The sequence below is a fragment of the Mus pahari genome, chromosome 5 (genome assembly GCF_900095145.1).
Source record: "Mus pahari chromosome 5, PAHARI_EIJ_v1.1, whole genome shotgun sequence".
Lineage (NCBI taxonomy): Eukaryota > Metazoa > Chordata > Mammalia > Rodentia > Muridae > Mus > Mus pahari.
In genome coordinates, this window is record NC_034594.1 from 1,884,866 (window position 1) to 1,906,785 (window position 21,920).

Genomic DNA, 21,920 nt, shown 5'->3' on the forward strand with positions numbered 1-21,920 from the left:
CATCACTGGGAAGAGAGGCCCCTTGGTCTTGCAAACTTTATATGACCCAGCACAAGGGAATGCCTGGGCCAAGTAGTGGGAGTGGGTGGGTAGGGGAGCAATGGGGGGGGGGGGGGGCGGCGGTATAGGGAACTCTCGGGATAGCATTTGAAATGTAAATAAAGAAAATAATAATAAAAAAATTTTTAAAAAAGAGGCCAAGGATATGAGAGGGAAAAATGATGAGGTGCATAAAGAAGGAATTGAAAAGGAGGAAAAATCAGTAGACTTAAGAGAACATTTTAAAGCTTCAAGAATTACTAATGTTCCCCCAGGTACAACATACCTGTGCAAAAGAAAGTCACAAGTGATGACTAAAAGTAAATGACTCCCTTGTCCATCATTATAAACTCAAAAGGCCCTCTGGCAGAAAAAAGAAGCCTTTGGTCGCAAGGAGCATAGATAAGCAGGGTTGAGAGGGAAGCCCTGAATTTGTGTAATTTCTCAGGACTCTTCATTTCTCAGGACTCTTCACTTGTAAATCTTCATGTGGTTTGGGAACGATTGCCGGACCTTCTAGGGGCATGCTCTAGGTACTGATGTGTTGCATAAGAGTCTTACACTTCCAAATAATATAAAATAAAATAAACCAAAAAGAGCCGGGTGTGGTGGCGCACACCTTTAATCCCAGCACTTGGGAGGCAGAGGCAGGTGGAGTTCGAGGCCAGCCTGGTCTACAGAGTGAGTTCCAGGACAGCCAGAGCTCTGCAGAGAAACCCTGTCTTGAAAACCCAAAAAATAAAAATTAAAAAAGATTCTTACACTTATGGCTCACTTCATTAACCCAGTTGATAATGTTGTGTGTAAGTAGCCACATACCAGGCAGAACAAGGAAGACATTCTGGAAAGAGTTGAAGGGCAGGAGCCTGAGCACAGGAGAAACCAATCACAGAAGAGAGTGACTTGGTCTCAATGAGATAGGACTCTGAAGAAACAGGGCAAGCAGTATGGGAAACAATGTCCTTTATTTATCCCAACTATACTGATTAAAGGCTTCTCTCAGAAAGCTACTCTAGAATAGAAACCTCTAGAGAAATAAGACCTGACTAAGTGGTTACTTTTCTAGTAGTTAAAGAAATATGCTGCATCCAAATGTATTAATAGCTTTAGTAGTGGTCTGTCTGTGCAAGACAAAAGGTTACACACACACACACACACACACACACACACATATGTATATATATGTACTTACATTCAGAAATTTAGTTCATTAGCATCATGATTGAGAGCATGGTGCTGGTAAAGAACCTGAGAGTTCTATATGTGGATTGGCAGGCAGTAGGAAGAGAGAAAGAAACACTGGTACTGGCTTGCATATTTGAAACCCCGAAGTCCAAACCTCATGACATACTTCCTCTAACAAGGCCTCACCACCTCATCCCTGTCAAGCAGAGCAACTCCTCAGTGATGGAGTATTCAGACATATGAGTGTATGGGGGCCTTTCCTACTCAAAACACCCCAATATCACAATTACTTCAGAATGTGTTTTGGAACTAAGAGCACAAGAACCTGGTAGGCACTCTAGGAGGAAGTTCAATGCTTTGCCTCCCCTACTGCCTTCAAAGCCATATGAACGACTACATTCCCAGCCTCAAGCCAGTCTTACACACACGTTCTCTCTGTGTGTATGACTGTTTTTCTGCTGGGGACAATTTCTGTGTCCTTGGAACAGTCAGAACACACTTTCTATCATGTTTGCTTTCTCTAAAAACAGAAGCTGGGAAGTGTCTACAAACAACACCACATTGTCACCAATGTTTACAGACTATAAATGTGGGTCTAGTCACTGTATCTCAGATGCTACATTTTCTAGGGAATACATAGAAACAGTAAAAATTCCTTTTAAGAATTATCTACCTGAAGCTTAGGCAATATCACTGTTTCTGGTAGGATTCGATGTTGAAGACAGTGTGAAGATTTCGCTGTGATACTGTGTCACAGTCATTAAATAACATTTACTATCTGCTATCTGATCTTCAGATAGAGGTGTTCTCAGTGAAAGTGATCTATGATATTTTGAGCTTCTGTTGCATAAAATGAGAACAACTATAAATGGAGATATAATCAAATAAAAACATGCAAATGGAATTTTCAGGTTAATAATGCAGATCAATGTGATGCTACATGCAAGCGCTGTATCAAGATAAGAGGGAATAAAAATTCAACAGTATGTGTCTCCAGTTCATTTCCTACTGCTGCACAGAGAAATTATTATTCAGGTATCTACAATATGTCAAGGAGTTGTACTTTTTGAGCTAAAATGCTCTGATGTCCAATTGCTTCATGTAATTCATCAAGAAGCTCACAAAGTCTTCTGAGAGCTCTAGCATTGCACTGACCACATACTAATCAATTTTCCTGACAGCATGATAACAATCTATAGGGAACAGCCATTTCCAAATACTTACACAACATAGAGCTTACTTTGAATGTCAGTCAGAACATGAAGCTTCTGAAACATGCAATGTGACATCATAGGATGAGTATGTCAAAAGGAAGTCTAGCTGGTGTATTGTATAGTTTTTCCTATAAAATTAAATCACTTAGAGTCATTAGGATCTTTAATCCTCAGAAATATTGACCTTTGGAGATACATAATTTTTTTTCTCCTGTGGGCAGCAGCATATGTTCCACTATAGGATGCAATGTAACTGTCCCAATTGCTAGTGCCATTGTCTTCAGAGTCCCAGAGAGGTCTTCAAATACCACTGAAGGTTGTCTGGGAGTGGAGGAGATAACAAAATTTATCACCAAAGTTACACATGAGAAGCACTAATTTAGAAGATCTTTTGAGAAGTAAAATAGATAATGAAAACGAAAAGAGATTGATAACAGATGAACGTTAGAAGGAAGCCTTCTAACCAGTCAGGCCTGGTGCTGTGAACCTGGCCTAGGACGGCCTGGTACTGTGAACCTGGCCTAGGACCTAAGGCTAGTGAGGTCACTACCCTAGGGGAGAACCCACTAGTACTGATTTGCCAAATAGACTTAGCATAAAACTGCAGTTTAATTTTTCATCCTTATACTTATGGATTAGTTCAGGTCTCATCAGAGAAGTTGTGTATTACAGTAGACAGCAATTTTACCACATCTCTGTATAATTATAGAGATAATTTTCTAATCTAATTGGAGAAAATAAATTGAGCAAATGGTATTGTATTCTTTGAGTAAAAAAATAATACATGTTCTGCTTTTGGCAAAATCCAACAATGAAGCAAAGACTTGAAGGATTTGGTCAATTTTAAACCTCATTGGCTCAGTTCTTCAGGTAACATCTTTGAATCACCTCCATAAACATTTTGTGAATAAAAAAGAAGTATTCTAAGGAGCAAGCCAGAACACTCAACAGTTCAGAGAACTGACAGATTCTCCAAGGACCCAGGTTCAAATCCTACTACTCGTATCATGGCTCACATACTATAACTTCAGTTCTAGTGAACCAATGCCTTCTTCTGACCATGCAGATACCAGGCATGCAAATTGTACACAGATATACAAACAGATAAAACATCCATATACCTAAACAGATGAAATGGATTTTACAATGTATATTTTAAAAATGACTTATCATTAAGAGACCTTGGGAGTAATATACACTTGTCATTCCCAACATGAAGATAGATAGATAGATAGATAGATAGATAGATAGATAGATAGATAGATAGATAGATAGATAGATGATAGATGACAGATGCTAGATATAAACAGACAGATGATAGAGATAGAGCTAGACAAAGAGATGATATAGAGATGAATCATATCTAATCTTTTGTTAATTTTAATAAATTGTAAGGATGTTAGTGTGTCATTTTTGTTTAACACTCCTTTAGCATACAATAAATGCCCAATGTAAATACCTGTTGGGTATGTTACTCCACACAGATTTTAGAATGGAACGAGGAAGTATGTGAGAGGCAACAAAACCAAGAAGGGGCCATGCCCTCAAGTCACGTTGTTTCAAAACTAGTTCTTCCATTAGTGTGTGACTGGAGAGCATCTTTTCATATAGCCCATACATACATCTACATCTTCCATATAGCCCATACATACAAAACTAGTTCTTCCATTAGTGTGTGACTGGAGAGCATCTTTCCATATAGCCCATACATACATCTACATACATACATACATTTTTGGGTTTTGGAGCACCTCAGATCCTAGTAGGCATCCACATAGGAATGGACAACTTCTGCTGTCACAGTCAGTCACCTTACTGTTCTTTTGCATCTCTAACAGAAAAGAACCCTAACCCTATGCGTTGCTCAATTACTTATTAACATTTCAAGTAAAGCATCTTCTGCCTTAGAGTGCTGTGCATCCCCAGTGTTCTCACCATACCTTCTCTCCCTTTCCTTTTCCTTTTCAACTACATAGGCTGTATTTTACCTGATATTTTTATTCCAGACAGCTTCTGTCTGAGTCCAGTTTGATTTTCTCACTCAAGTTCGAATCTCAGAGGCTTCATGTACAGCTGAATATTTGGGTATCTACTCCCCCAGACACCAGCCTTTCCCAGCTCACTAAGGGAAAAGGAGAGGTAGCTACACTTTTCCTTCTTATTTCCCTACATCTGCTACTAGAACTTCAGTTCCCTGAGATACTCTGTCTCTGCACAATAAAATCATTGTTGGCCTCAATATCCAGAGAGCCCAACAGTCAGAGCAAGGAAACCCATTCTATTTCTGTCCATTTATTTCTTGGGCCAAAGCCATCCCGTCCATCCTGGTTGTCATCAATGTCTTCCAGGTCAATGCATTTCTTTCAAATCTCAACAATTGGAACACTGTCCCTACAAGTTTTAGAATTTGGTCCCTGATCCAATACATTCTTCACCCTGTTTCCTGCAGCCTGATTAATCTCTCTGAGGTCCAGCTTCCTGCAGACTCCTCTTCTGTTCTGGCTTTTTAAAAGCCTTCTGAAAGGTTACTGAAGTCAAGAGAATTATCAGGATTTTAGCCTGTAATGAGGGCTCTCCAGAGGGCCACACCCTGGCTGTTCTCAAATCTTTTCCATACTACATCCAAATAAACCCCAAATCTTACAATATCTGATCTCTTTATTCATGTTTCTATTCAAACTGGAAAGCTCTTTCTCCTTTCCCCAAAAGAATAGTCAGTTGATACCAACAACCACTAGTAGAGCATTGTGTTCAGAGATAGAGGTACACATTTCATGCCACAGTAGAGTCGACTATGTCAATTATCTCTCCTTCTAAAATATCTCCTTGAGGTTCAAATCAGAGTCCTGATTGTATGGAAATTCTTTAGAAAATGTAGACTCTGGGAAGGAAATCGGTATTTTAAAAACTACAAAAAAAAAAGTCATAGACAATAAATTATGAAAGTCTTAGACATGACTTGACATGACATTGCACAGATTTAATGTCATCTGTTTAAGAAGCTGACACATGAGACAACCTGGTCAGTGTATGAAGTGATGCTACAGATTCTACTTCAAGATGCACTAAAAGTATTTAAGTCTTAAAATTACTTGGGGTGTAACTAAGAGTGTATTACCTATTATGTATGAGATTCTGAGTTAAACTTACAGTAGCACACACATATACATGTACATACACATAGACACACACACAGACACACAAGCACACACATGCACACACACATACACATAGACACACACATACATACCACAAACACACATAAATATACACAAATACACCATGTAACACACATACACATAGGCACACACATATGTATACAGACATGCACTCACGTGCACACACAGGCACACACATGCATTCACACACATACACACACCTATGCTCAGACACATACACATCATACACACACATACACACACATACATAAACATTCACACAGACACAGACACAGACATGTGCAGGCATACATGTGCATACACACATGTACATATACATGTGTGCATACACAGATGCACACACACCTACATGTATACATGCATACATCACACTCAAACATACACACACAGAGTACCTTGAGCACAGATCTTAGCAACCTGACTTTCCTACTTGATAATATATATATATATATATATATATATAATCTAACAGCTTCTGGAATGTAGGAGGCATTCAGCCAATGGAAAATATGGAAATAGTAGAAATTTTGATTGCAGTGTGATATAGAGTTGATGTGTTTTTCAAATTAAACTAAAATTAGCATAATTAATCTTCCTGCCCTCTAAGAGATTATAATGTGGTCAGGAAAAGGACTCACAACTGATACCATTAACTATTCTAAGCAAAATGTAACATGAATGAATGGCATCACTAAGTATGCTCTAAGATTGAATGTATGAAGCAGCCCCTTCCCTGCTGGGACAGAGAAGGAAATAATGAAACACTTGATACAACGTTCTTACAACATAAAATACAGGATGGGAGCCATCTGAGCTGTAATGCTAATCAGTGGTTTTGTTTGTTAAGGAAATAAAGCTCATTAAAAACTAATCATTCGAACTTGGGAGGCAAAAGCAGGTGGATTTCTGAGTTCGAGGCCAGCCTGGTCTACAGAGTGAGTTCCAGGACAGTCAGGGCTATACAGAGAAACCCTGTCTTGAAAAACCAAGAAAACAAAACAAAACAAAACAAACAAAACAACAACAAAAAAACTAACCATTCATCATTTCATTCTGCACTAATAACTTTATTCCCTTTTTGATTATCCTTCTTAAACACATCCTAATATCAGGGTGTTGGATAGAAATGTGTTCTGAGTCATCACACCCTTCCAGTTAAGACAAAATGTAAAAGTACGGGAGAACAGGATTTAGGATTTTAGAAGGCACCTTGTTCCTGATACTTGCCTAATATGAGCTATAATAGAAACATAGACATATTTTATACAAGAAGCATCCAGGAAAGAACTAGGTAGTGAGCCCCATGTAATAACAAATTCAATGTGAATTCCTACTGCAGGTCTGAGTACTTTTATGCCATTGTAACAGCAATGTGTGCACGTTTGATTATTGCACACCTTCCCGTCCCGTTCATTTCCCCACACAAATGGTCTTCTTTAGGAGGTAGAAAATGAGAGATATGAACTTTCTAATTCCTAGGTAAAAACTTCAAAACAACAACCACCTTTAATACTCAGGACACTATTGACCCCTGAAAATGACTTCAAGTCAAGACAGCACACATACCTCTAAAGCCAGAAGTTAAATTAAAAGCGTCTATAGTGAAAACAGTAATTGCTGAGAGTCTAGCTCTAATGTAGTATGTGCAAGATTCAGTCTTTACTGCTGAAAAACAAATTGGTGATGAGATATTCCCTATGATCAATCTATTATTAGAGTATGGGTGTCTTTTACATTTTGTATAACAATTTATTGTGGAATGTTGTAATGTTAGTTTGTAATCTCACACATGTACATAGCATATACTGACTACTCATGCCCCTTCTCCATATTGCCTCTATCACCTTCCCACCTTTCTGCAAATCTCTGTCTTGCTTTCACATCTAATCATTCTGTTTTGTGACCACTGAGATTGCCCACTTAATTTTTTGTGTGTTTAATACAAGACTAAAATATTCTTTGTTGTGCTCAGAATACTGTGCATATAAATCCATATAATGGCTACAGCAAGCTACAGTGTGACTCAGTGGTAGAACATTTGCATGTCTGGCCTGAGACCCTGGGTTGGATCTCAACACACACATACACACACACACACAATTATGTTGTTTCCCCCACTGGCTATGAACATTACCTCTGTGTTGCCGGGGGGGGGGGAAATCTGAAAATGATCAAGTTAAGGTTCTGAAACCAGGGGAATAGCTTCCACTATCTGGTTAAGCTGTGAGTGTAGTCACAAGCATCCTGACAAAAGAGGCTAAGGAATATTTGTCTATTGCAAAGCAATGTGGCCACAGGGACAGAAATGAAGATGAGGCAGCTGTCATGGCAACCATAGCAGCAACCATGAAGACTGAAGAGGAAACTATGATAATCCCTAGCTATAGCACCATACACAGAACAGGGTCGGGGAAAAGATTCTACAGACCCATCTCTTATGCATGTGCCATCCTTTTCTTCCTTGGGATCATCATGGGAAAGTTAAAGCAGATCGAGGAATACAAAATAATAGTTCAAAGCTAGTCAGACTGCTGAAAATATGAGGTAGAGATGTCTTGGGATGCCCATGTAATCCTTCTGTAGGAAACCCCACCCTGACTTAGCCAGTGCAAAGGCTTGCTTTGCACTGAATATTCTGCATATCTGTGGACCATTTTTGGCAGGTCTAACTGAGTACTCCCTGTTTTAAAAAACTTTCCTGTCACCATTTTTGTGTCCACGGAATTGCAAAGCTGTGCACACACCCTGCAAGTGATATGCGTTGCTCACTTTCAGAAGCACTGATTTAGAGGAATTTCTTACCGTGTACCCCATTATTTCTGTATTCACAGGGAAGAAGGAAGGAAAGGGAAAATACAAAGGGATAAAATTATAATTATGGGGGCAAGGAAGACCAAGAAGGAAAAGGAAGGGGCCATTGGTGCTTGTGCGTGACTCTCTTTCATATGGAATTAATGGTGGTTTAATGGGGTATGAAGGGAGGCTGTGGAGGACACAATGAGGAACAATTGTCTAGCTCACGTTTCATTTCACAGGTCATTATTGCATTAAGAAGTAAATCGACCAAGTCCGGTAAATAACAGTCTGCGTATCGCCGAGAGCTTCAAGCCAACAATTTTAGCCCTCACAAACTAATATCTCTGTCATTTTAACCCTTGCAGGGTTGTGCTATGGGGCTAAACAATTATGACTTTGCCTGGTTCCAGCAGGTGAGCATAATTCAATGCCCCTCTAGTCCTTCCTTCTGAAAAACAAAAAAAGGAAAAATAAAACCCAGAAGGCCATATTTTAGCATTGTTGTTTTGTTGATGAGCCAGCCTTAGCCAAATGCAGCTCTAGTGGCCTTGAAAAACAACCTCCATTTTAGTGAGTGCTGCAGGCATCTTTAAATGGACTGCTTCCTCTGCAAAATTAATTGCTGCAGAATGCAGTGCTCCCTCATCTAAGCTTCTGCAAGCTCACACTCAGCTATTTGGGCGGGCTATAGACATTTTTGAGAGATCCAGGGAAATGAGCTTCTCTCCTTTATTGCAGGAGTTCACGTTTGTGTCACCGAGCGTCATCAGGCACTGGACATCCACAAGTTTCTAATGCCTGGATTCTACTTCTATTAACTCAGGGGCAATTGGTGGGTAGGCAAATGCTGACTGAATTTTGCATCAGTAGCACAGTAAATATACCAAAGGCAGTGTAAAGTAAACAAATGCACTTAAAGTACAAATAGCTAAGTGCACATTTAAAAGGCATGTCAAATCAAGACACTTTATCTGTGGCAAGAAGTCGAGTTAATATTTACAGCATTTCATCATCATGTCAAAGTGAATCAAGTGGCACTGTAGCTGTTTATCTTGCAAAAGGATTATAGATGCTTCCTGTTTCCTCAGTGTGTTTGAAAGAAGGTGAATAGACCTTAACTTCTTTCCTAAAATAGAAATGTCTTGAACAGACAACTCCAGTATCCCTATTCCCTAGACCTTGCTTGGGTAACTAGAGTGAAAGCCTTGCAAAGAACTATGGGATGCATGTCTCTGCTGTTAAAGTGTTTAAATTCATAGACTGAATATGTGATTGTGGCAAGGAGACACTATGCACATGACTAGGGGTATAGTTTTGTTTGTATGTTTGCTTTTTTGTTTGAAATAGGATTTCACTACATAACCCAATTAGCCTAAAGCTCACAATCCTCCTGCCCCAACCTCCTGACCTCTGGGATTAATAAATGTGTTCTTTTGTGCATGGTTTAAGGCTAGAGATTTCACAGTGAAGAGATTTTGCAGGACAAAGAAAACTATTTCGGAGGAGAAATCTTCCTGGCTGAAGTCAGAGCCGGAGACAAGAAAGTAAGGAAAAGGAAACGTGTAGAGGAAGCATTAAAGCTCCAAGCTAGGAATGCCCTACAAGGTGACCATGAACCTCAGCTGATGTGAATCTAGGAAATGGCCTGTCAGTCCTACAACCACATGCAACTGAATTAGTTCCAGAGACTGAATGGACTGAATGTAGATTCATCGTGCCAGGCAGCAGAATGTAATGTTAGCTTTACCTAGGGAGAGCCTAAGTTCACCACCTGAATACTGATGCTGGTTCAGGACACTGGTGTATCAGTATTCTGTAGCATCAACAGGAAATAAACATAAGAGCTAGCTAAGGTGCATTGCTCAAATTCTCCAGCCCTCCTTCCAAGCAGAGCCATGACAAGGTACCGGTAACGGCAGCAGCTGAGTGGACACTGTGGTTCATGTAGTGCTTAGAGGGATTATGGCACGGGGCTAAGGCTTTTGTATGTATCCATCTCTCCTGTGGTTTCCTCCTTTGCCCCTAACAGCAGAAATCTAGTAGAAAGAGAATATGACTTGATGTGTGTATATGCTAGCTTCTAAGCCATCAGTATTGCAAAGCTGTGTCCTCAGCATTGCACCAAATATTACTATCCATAGCAACATAAAAATTATTTTCCACGTTTGAAAGATCTCAGGAGTCCAGATTAATTAAAACTGCTGGTTCTCCTACAGAATTGCCCTTCTCAGCTTCTTTTAGCCTTCCCTAATTCAACAACAGGTGTCAACTGCTTCTAGGTATCTTTTTGTGAGCATTCCATAGCCTCAGTAATAGTGTTAGGCCTTGGGACCTCCCCTTTAGCTGGATCCCACTTTGGGCCTATCGCTGGACCTTCTTTTCCTCAGGCTCCTCTCCATTTCTATCCTTGTAATTCCTTCATACAGGAACAATTATGGGTCAGAGGTGTGACTGTGGGATGTCTGGGGAGGGGCAGGAAATGGAATATGGAGTGTAAAAAATGAATTACAAATAAAATTAAATTTAAAAAATAAATGTATGAATACATAAAAAAATAGTTTCCACTCCCTTTGTCCATTGAAATTACTCTCAGAAACTTCAATTCAATTTTTACCAATCTGTCCCCTATGAGGAGGGTAAAGCAAATACAACTGGCTCTACTCCTTAATTCCAGAGCACAGAGGCTGGCTGACAGATCAAGGAAGAGATTTGTCTTCATTGTCCCTTTCTTTCACAATGCTTTTAAGAAAAACCCGTTCATTTGTGAGGATTCTCAGTGGCAATATAAATGCAGCTTTACAGACTTTGTCCTTATTAAAATATTAAGTAACATAAACACATGATTTTTAATATAGCAACTTCTCCATCTTCCTCAAGTCGGGGGTGGAGGGATCTGGTATTTTCTGTCTCTCTGTAAATGTTTTATTGTTCATTTCTCATTCAACAAAATCATTAGAATAATTTCATAAAAGCAGAGTTGCTGGGAGAGAAATGTAGGTCTTTAGATAGTTATAAGATGTCAAATTGTCACAAGAAGCATCAAGAACAAGATTGTACGAATTGTTTGCTCAGCTGGAAGGGTCAAGGACAACTACAAAGGGACAAGAAGACTTACAGAGTCAACCAACCTGGGCCCATGGGGGCTCACAGAGACTAAACCAACAACCAAGGGCAGAACCTAGATCCCTACACATGGGGAGCAGATGGAGGGCTTAGTCTTCATGTGGGTCTCCTTGCTCTGATTTTTACACTTACTGTCACTTATACTTCTTTCTTTCCTCTCTCTCTCTCCTCTCCTCTCTTCTCTTCTCTTCTCTTCTCTTCTCTTCTCTTCTCTTCTCTTCTCTCTCTCTCTCTCTCTCTCTCTCTCTCTCTCTCTCTCTCTCTCTTGGAACTCTCTCTGTTAGTGTTTAATGGGTATAGTATTCATGTTATATGAGATGAAGAGACTTATAAATATGGATGGTAGTGATGCTTGCATGACATGAGGAATGCATTTAATACCACTGAACTAAATGCTTAAAGTGGTTAGGTTTATAAATTTCATTCAATGTATATTTTATCAAAATAAGATTATAATACTATAAAAAGAAAAGTAATAAGCCTAACCCATTGTTTGTTCCAAAAGAATGGATTTAGATTTTGTATATATATATATATATATATATATATATATATATATATATATGTGTGTGTGTGTGCTTGCACATACACACCTACATGAATATATGTGCAGATGCCTGTGAATTCCCATGAAACAGGTGTTACAACTATCTGTCTCTCTTATGTGGGTGCTGGGAACCAAACTCAAATCCTCTGCTAGGGCCACAGGCTCTCTTAACTGCCGTGTTGCAGTGTTATTTCTCCAGTTCCTAACTGTCAACTCTGTTCAAGACAGGGTTTCTCTGTGTAGCCCTGGCTGTCCTGGAATTCATTCTGTAGACCTGGCTGGCCTTGAACTCAGAAATTCAATTGCCTCTGTCTCCTAAGTGCTGGGATTAAAGGCGTGTGCCACCAAGCCCAGCTTAAAAGATTATTAGTTAACCCATAAATTTCATGTCATACTGAATATCTAAAGGGGTATTATATGGAAAATAATTCAGCATGTATTCTAATATGCTAGAAAACAAATTATATCATTAGGTTGAAATTACAAAAGGAAGATTCTGGCCATTAAGACTGAAGTAGTAGAAAACAGAAGGAAGAAGCCCCTGTGTGGTGAAGAAAGAATGAAAAAGATTGAACTCCAAGGGATCATCCACATACACACACAAGACATTCTAATCTTATCATTTCTTCCTAGCCAAATTTGTGAAGAATAACAACTTGCTATGATGCAATGTTTTTTCCAAATTCATTTTTAAAATACTAGTTACACACATGTAACTGTATTTACCAGTCAAACAAAATTAAACAAGAGTTTTTAATTTAATTACATAACTTATAATCTTTAATGCTTTAAGATATATGTTGAATCTCTACAATGTGAATAGAGTTTTCAGAATTGATTTGACAGTAGAACATATTTTTCAGTATCCTGAGTCAGCAGCTCTGGAAACAGAACAGCCTTGAAAATAATACAAAATATTATACGTCAATCATACCAATGCAACAAACTTTGTAGAATAGTTGTCTTAAATTTTTCAGTGATCTTTCATTCATTTATTTACTAGTCACTTTTTGGTGTATATTGGATATATATTCTAGAATCATACTAGAATATAGATAGTGTTAATTTTCAGCTTGACAAAGATAGAATGACTTAGGGAAAGAGTCTTCATGCAGGTCTGGGGGGAAAATACCTTGATTGTATTAAAGTGGGAAGGACTCACCCACTATGGGTAGCGCCGTTCCCTAGAGGATCCTGGTCTGGACAAAAGGGGTGGAACTGAGCTTAGGTAATTCACTGCTCCATGCAATTGACTATGGAAATAACTTGACTAGCTATTTTGGGTTCTGGGCATCCTGATTTCCCTGCATTGATGAAATTATGAGTCAAAATAAACCCTTTCTTCTTAACTTGATTTTGTCAGGGTATTTGATTAGAAACAGGAAAAAGAAATAAGTCATAGGAAATACAGTAAAAAGTCATAACTTATTATTATTATTATTATTATTATTATTATTATTATTATTATTATATCTAAGTACACTGTAGCTGTCTTCAGATGCACCAGAAGAGGATGTCTGATCTCATTACAGATGGTTGTGAGCCACCATGTGGTTGCTGGGATTTGAACTCAGGACCTTCGGAAGAGCAGTCAGTGCTCTTAACCACTGAGCCATCTCTCCAGCCCAAGTCATAACTTCTTCACAGGCTTGTCGCCTGGTGAGATAGCACAACACTTGCACAAGAATGGAAGCAAAGCATGACAGGTAGAGCCAAGAGAGTGAGTGACAAAGGAAGATCAGCTAGCTACAGAGACCCACCCTGCATGGGAAAGCCAGCAACTGTTCCACATGGAAGGCACAAATCTCTGTCACAGAACACAGGGCCACAGCTGCTGTTTAGGTGCAATGCATATGCTTACCTCCTTATGCACGACACTTATTCATTTATTCACTTTTATCTGTTATTTGTATTGGTATATATTAACCACACATAATATGCTCCATTGTGGATTTCATGCATTTGCATGAAGTACTTCAGTGATACTCACCCACTCTTCTCTATTGTCTCTCTCCTTCTGCTTCCGTTCCTGTTCTCAACATCCCCCTTCTGCTTTCATATCTGCTTTTCTATGATGAGCCAGTGTTCTCTTTAGGGAAGTTTCAGGTTGATGGGGGAGTGGCTCTTTAGAGGAGCATGAAAGTCTTACTGGTAGCTACAACAAAAAAATAAAATAAACTCTCTCCTTTTCCCTCAGAAATTCTCAGAGGAAGAAAGACCAGCCCCATAAAACCTCTGGATGCTGATTTTATCCAAGTCCATTCCTGCTGGTCATGTCACTGTCTGGCCTGTTTGTTCCACTGTGTGAGGGCAGGAACTGTCATATTCTACTTTAATGCCTCCCTTTGCACATTCTATCAGTACACACACACCACAATGTCATTGGGAACTCAATAAAATAAACAGGTAACTGCAAATTATACCTACATCAACCCACTAAAGAAAAGGGAGAAGCTACTGAAAATTTCCAAGATGAAATTTTAATCCAGGCCAAAAGCACAATTAAGTATCTACTCCACTGTTGTAGTGTAGCCTCCCTGGTTAGCAATAGAAACACTTGGTTTCTTAGTTATGATATTAACCCTTTTTTACAGGAGCTAATAGCCATATGTAAATATATATATTTATATTATATAGAGACTATGATGAGAAACAAAATGATACTTTCACGGTTGTTATTATATTGCAACTATAACTAATGGTCATATTTTAAAATCGAAAACTTGATTTACTCCTACATAAAGTGCCATTAAACACAGCTTTGTGAAGTTTCACCAAATGACAAAGACCAGAACCTAATTACTTAGAAGTAGCTGTGAGCCCAAGCTTTTGAGTCTGACAAGTATTGAATTAAATTTTGGATCTGAACATGAAAACTATGAATCATGAAAAACGTAGCTAATTTCTCTAAAACCTTATATTCACAAATACTTGCAGCTAATAACAACCCTGACAAAATTGTGAGTGTGTTATAAGGGTAAATGGGTAATGTTTATAACTTTTCACAAATAGAGTGCTACAAAGGGCTCTGAACAAACGGTAACTGTGATTCTTATTGATCTGAGTAGAGACTTGCTAGAATAATCATGTTATCTATTTACTTTATTTTAAGCTAAGTCTGTGAGAAAGATTTGTAGATCTAAAATAGACTGTATAGAAGAATGGGGTACAGTTTTGACTTAAGAACAGTTCAGTCCTGAATCTTTCATTAATTAGCTATATGACTTGGACAATGAGTCAGTATACCCACATCAGATGCTGCCCGTATAAAATGAAGTCAGTAAGAAAATATATATCATAGGGCCCATCACGTTAATGTCATCAAATGAGGTAATTAATTTAATGGTCTCAGCAAAGAGCCAGAGAGAGTGGTCGGCATAGTCATAAATGAAAGATTTGAAGAGAGAGAAACAATGTCTAGAAGGTGGAAAGGTAACAAAATAATCCCCAGGGTATTCCTTCCTTTTCATATTATCCTGTAGAAATCACACATGAAAATCGCTGCAACCCACAGCATGGACTACTCCGGAAAGCAATCAAATAGTGTTATGCTGAACAGCCTGGAGACCAGGGAGAGTGAGAAAATGAGGTGGATCAAAGTTGCTCTTCGGGTGTCACAAAGTACCACTGGAAGCCTGTCTTCCTCTGCTTGGGATAAAAGTCCCTTGCAGCTACATATCCCACAGCCTAATATTTTCTGAGACTCCACAGTGCCTTTATATTTTAATACCCTGACATCTGGAATCCTAAAAGTCTAATGTTTAACCATAAATATCTGCTGAGATTAAAGAGCTATATACCAAGTTTCAATCTTTGGGGCCTATAATTGCTTGGGAAAAGAGAATGGCATTTCCCCCTCTAGCTAGAAGAAAAAGACCTCAGCAAGCACGGATATTGGCAGACAAATCTTCTAACAACCGTTTCCCCTCTCCATTCTCTCTTCTCGTTCCCTCCCTCCCTCTTCACGCTCTCATTTTATAATACCGTCTTGCTGTCACTCTCAGAACAAATGGGAAGAACAAGAAGCCTAGAAAGCTTAAAGAAAGATACATTTCAAGACCCAGCAACAAAGAACAGGGAAGGGCTGGCCACCCTCTGCCTGTAAGGCGGGAACACACGCAGCTCCAGTACTTTTCCCATCATTCACTGCGAAAATACTCCATCATTCTGTGAACTGACAGTCAAATGCCAACTTTATTTTCTTTCTTTATCAACCTCATATTTTATTTTTCATTCAAGACAAGTCACTTTTAAGGTCTCCGGAATGGTTTATAACTTTCTTTCTTGGGAAGTGTCCCAGAAGCAACAAATTTGAAAAATGTTTCTTAGCTACTCACAGTAAAAAGAATAGGAAACCAACCTTTTTTCCCTGAAGGTGGATTTGGTCAGAAGTCCTGCTCAGGCCACAGTTACTTGCTGGGAATAATGTCAAATTAAGTGTGGGAAAAGTTTATCATGAAATGAGCTTTAAATATAATGATTCAATGTAGAATGTATAAAATAATAACAAACCCATATTCACCCAGTAAATGAATTATGAAAATGGCATTTATGAGATCATTCAGCTCATCTTAATATAAGGCAATACACATTAAAGTGAAGGCCTAACACCTCATTTAGTCAAGGACTTTATCTATAAACACTTCTATGGCTTTTTAGTGTCTTTTTCTTCTTTGGGTATGTGTCCAGGCAAGTGTGTCTGTCTGTCATATCTGGCATGCAGTCATTCTTCTTCCCCCTTTGAGACAAGGTCTCACTCTGCAGTCTGGCTAACCTTGAGCTCAGGATAATTCTGATATAGAAACTCCTCAGATGCTGAGATTTCAGGCTTAGACTACTATATGTTGACTCAAAGACTGTTCTTGATTACTAATAAAAACAATTGATACCATACACTAAAGGACAATTGTCTTCTTAACAGATTGTTAACTGGAAAGAAGTACATAGTATATAGCAGTAACATTTAAACTTAACACAGCAGATTCCTTGTAGATATTTAATTTCTTACCACCTGCTTCTGTCTCTGTCTCTGTCTGACTCTCCTTTTTCTGCCTCTCTATCTCTGTCTGTTTCTCTCTCTCTCTCTCTCTCTCTCTCTCTCTCTCTCTCTGGGGGGTGGGTGTGTCTTTGTGTGTCTGTGTTAATCCCAAAGGCTGGGTTCACACACACATGTCTAGTCAAAGTCTTCCTACATCTAAAAGGAAAAAAGAAATTAAGAAAAGGAGTTGGGGCTGTAGTTCAGTGAATGAGTACTTACCTACCATGTGAAAGGCCTCATGTTCAATTCCAGCAACACACACAAACACAAATCAAAATCTTCCGTACATGTATGAATGCTGACTGCCTTGGCTGACTTTTGTACTAAGCTAGCCTTAAGATCTAGTGTCCTGGATTGGTCATCAAGAATTTTTGGCAGTCCAAGGATAAAAGGAGGATTTGCCTGAGATGGACAAATTGGTTTATTTTATTGTATTTTTAATTCATTTTTTACACTCCATATTCCATTCCACTCCCCTCCCCATCTGCCCTCCAACTGTTCCATATCCCACACCTCCTCCCCTCCCCACCCCATAAACACATGGATGACCCCACCCCCCACACCATCTGACCTCTAAACTCTCTGGTCTAACTGGCTGTCTGTATATAGAAAAATGAAAATAGACCCATATTTGTCACCTTGTACAAAGCTCAAGTTCAAGTGGATCAAGGACAATTTGTTTTTAAATGTTCTGTCTACTGAGAGCTCCCACTTTTAGAAAATAGGATGTAAATTATCATGTAATGAGACACAAAACAGAAACCCACAAAGAATTATTAGATACCATGGATACAAATGATTTGATGGAATTGGCAGGTTCACCAATTAGAAAATGATGTGACTATTTGCATCATAGACAGTTTGTGACTCGCAGAAACCACTGAATACCAGTCCTGAGGGAAGGCCCTGTCTTCTTATCAGAAGCATCCTCTAGGCTACACTACATGTTCCCACACCAGCTTGCAGCTCTCTCAAAGAACTGATAATAAGTCCCATCACTGACCTTCTTAGATCCTCCAACTCTCAAAGAACTGATAATAAGTCCCACCACTGACCTTCTTAGATCCTCCAACTCAGTCAGACAATAGAATGATAGGTTGCAGAAGCAAGAAGCAGAGTGTGTGCAAATGAGGAGATGTAGTTCAAAAGACCCACATTTGCACTAATCTGTCCAATGGAAGCAATCCTTTAACTATAGATGTCAGAATATCATGCTGTATACCTTAAATGCACATAACACAAATAAAACTGAACAAAATCCTAACCTCTTCAGCAAGTTGGCTCCTGTGTCTCTGCATATGCAACTAGTGAACTGCAAGCCACTCCCAGTCTCTGTACCCCCCACCCCTTCTATGTATGTCTTGAGGAATTTCTTTTACCAGAGCCCCTGTGCTGGTTGGTGACACTGCCCTTACGAGTTTCCTCCCTTTGTTCATTGGAGTCTTATTTGTAAGCCATGTTACTTTATACCACATCTGAACTTCTCGCACACACACACACAAACACATACACAAACACACACACAGGCACACACAGACACACACAGACAAACACACACAGACATACACACACACACACACAGGTGCATACCAAAGAGAGAAAGAGGGAGAGAACAAGAGAAAAATAAACTCACTCCTATATGAAATTTTCTCTGTAAACCAAAATACTATTTTATTTTCTTCACTTCTCTTTTCCTTATTAGTTGTGCATATGTTTCTTTTGCAATATAACTTTGATGAGACCACGGTTATTATCTTCTCCACTATACACTATAATATCCATTTTAATAAGATACTAAGAGACAGTGAGTTGACAAAACATATTTACTGAGTAAAGGAAAATTTCAGATACTGTAACTCCCATACAAAGGGTAGTCACAGTATGATAATTTCTGATTTACTTCCCTCCTACTTTATTTATCTGAGGAACTATGAACTGCCACTAGCCTATGGCTCTGAGGTCTTCAGTCCTCTTATAACAAACCAGGCCTCCATATATATAAACTAGTCTTTGAGGTGATAGTTTTAATTATTAGCTAGAGATAGACAGAAAATGAATTAGGGACCCAAAATGAAACTGCCTAGTGTTATTCTCCTACCTAAGTTGGATATCAATTTCAAGATTTTGTTGTATTGAATGATTTTGGATTTTTGGATCATTAGAAGGCTGCATAACCCCAGAAATCCTTCGTAAAATAAAATGTAAATATCACCGGCTTGGGATTAGCTGCCTTCTCTTATTGCCATGTAATTTGCAAAGTTGGCAGTAAATGAGAAGTTATAGATAACTATAAAACAAAATTACTAGCTCACTTTTTCCCTGGGTGCACACACTGAACTGCACAGATAGCTAAGCCTACCGGCACTGTGTTCTCACTTGGTGATGCGCATGAATGGATTTTGCTCCTGATGCCAAAGTGCTTGATGATATGCATAGAATGAAGTGTGGCTATATGATTCAGAGAGGAGGATTTTTTTCTGCATGTGAACTAATAGGTGCAAACAAAATCAGTTATTTTGCAAATTAAAAATAAACCTCAGAGGCTATGGAACTGAAGGGGTTTGGAGAGATTTGCTAATAAAATTCAGAAAGGACTTGAGGGTGTTTCAAACATGGTGACATTAGCAGTAAATACAAGACTTGGTTTTAGTGTTCTCTAATTTCAGTTTATCTGTGTCATCTATATGGGCTCCCATGGGCATATGTGGAAAAGAGCCACTCTCTTAGGAATTAATCGGGGCATTTCTTGTCAACTGGCTTGGTGACAGGAATTAGAAAGTGGTTTAAAACACTGATTGTTCCCATAATCAGCCACCAAACCCAGACACTATGGCATATACCAGGAAAATTTTGCTGAAAGGTATAGCTGTCTCGTGTGAGGCTATGCCAGTGCCTGGCAAATACAGAAGTGGATGCTCACAGTCAGCTATTGGACAGAACTCAGGGCCCCCAATGGAGGAGCTAGAGAAAGTACCCAAGGAGTTGAAGGGGACTGAAACCCTATAGGTGGAACAACAATATGAACTAATCAGTACCCCCAGAGCTCGTGTTTCTAGCTGCATATGTAGCAGAAGATGGCCTAGCCAGCCATCATTGGGAAGAGAGGCCCCTAGGTCATACAAACTTTATATGCCCCAGTACAGGAGAATGCCAGGAAGTGGGAGTGGGTGGGTAGGGGAGCAGGGCAGGGGAAGGGTATAGGGAACTTTTGGGATAGCATTTGAAATGTAAATAAAGATAATATCTAATAAAAAAAACCCACTGATTGTTAAAATAGAAGTCTTCCGTCATCAAAGAAGATATTTGAAAGTCAAGGAACACTACAATCCTATTAGCACCCCCAACAGACACAGTTTACTATATATTATCTTGTTTGCAAAGGGACACAGAATGTATTTTTTAGTGCAGTAAACAGCAGACTCCACTGTGAGAATCTTCTCACCTATAACAATTTCACTGAACGTTTTAGGCAGCACACGAGGTTTCAGTCCATACCTCTTATACACCTCAGTGGATATGCTCGGCCATTCACAAAGACTTGCTTTCAGACACGGAAAGCAAATTGTGTGTACTGTTTGTTATACATCATGGAATCATGTTTCACACAGGGCAATGAGCTGAGCAAAAGCAAACAGAACAGAAGAGCAACCAATAGCAAGAACATTACACCTGAATAATATATTACAACACATGGTAAGCAACCTCCTAAAAGCTCATCAAAAGGATGTTCTTATAATTTAAAAATGAAGCATTTTATTGACATTGGAGTGACTACTGATAAGAGTACTCATAATGACATTTGCTGCTGGCAATCATCTTCTCCAACAGCAGAGAACTATTGATAAGACCTATGACATCCTTCTAAGAAATACTTTCTGACTATATGCAAGAACTCATACAACCTGTGTTCAGGGAAAGCCAACAGGCCACAGAGAGATCCCACCCCGAATCATCTCTCAGTTCAAACGTAAGCAGGAATATAACATTTACATTAGCTCCTCGGGCACGGTTGTGGTCGTTTGGGTTTATAGTCTCCAAGAGTCCCATTAGTGCTGGGGTCCAAATTCCACAGTGGTGACAGTTTGACAGCCCATCTTTACTGTCATTATTTCTTTTAATCTCACTTCCCTACTGGTGTTTTTTGGTAGTCTGCTACTATGTATAACTACTTGAGTGTAAGCTTTATATCAGGTGTATTTCTAAGTCAACCCAAACAAAGACCTTATGTTCAAGCTTTTTCCATTTCTGTTAGAATAAATTTTAATTTGTATCTAGCACTGTGGACCATCACCCATCTTATTAATTAAAGAGAAGTGTAAGTTTGGCCAATGCACAAGTCCATAAAAGTTCCATAATTACCCATAGGCTAGTTTTAAAGTATGAGGATGTTGCCATGACTTAAATGTCTGGGGTAGTGGTGTAATTTTTTTAACCAATAGCAAATCTTACTGTAGGAACCTTTGAATAAGTTTAGAGATAGATGGGAATAGATCTGCCTATCTGCCTTAGTTGCTTTTTCAGTTGACAGAAGCAAACTAAGGGACAGAGGTTGGCTTCAGAGCAGTTTGAATCCATCCTGGCATGAAATCAAGGGAGGAGGAGCTTGAAGCAGTTGGTCATTTACATCCTCAGTCAAGAGGCCGAGTAAGATGAATGCACCTTCCTATTCAACTCATCAGCGCGCTTCTTCCATTCTGTCATGGCCAGAGAAGGGTCCCACTCCCCTCCCCCGTAAGAAGTATCTCCTGCACCAATTCATGTAATCAAAATAATCCTTCAAAGGCATTCCTAATGGCCTG

The 21,920-nt window shown here is 39.1% G+C and overlaps 1 protein-coding gene across 18 annotated transcripts in view; it reads right to left on the reverse strand.

Annotated features, from left to right (window-relative positions):
• The window catches only part of Pkhd1 (PKHD1 ciliary IPT domain containing fibrocystin/polyductin), a 487,582-nt gene that overhangs the window by 102,934 nt on the left and 362,728 nt on the right, over positions 1-21,920 (reverse strand). Inside the window, exon 65 of one of the 18 annotated variants that reach the window (XM_029539280.1) lies at positions 14,074-14,238. The exons of the other annotated variants lie outside the window; for them this stretch is intronic. Within the exon in view, the coding sequence (XP_029395140.1) occupies positions 14,210-14,238 (29 nt within the window). The 3' untranslated portion in view covers positions 14,074-14,209. Of the gene's footprint in view, positions 1-14,073; positions 14,239-21,920 lie in introns of those variants that run through there. 18 annotated transcript variants of the gene reach the window in all.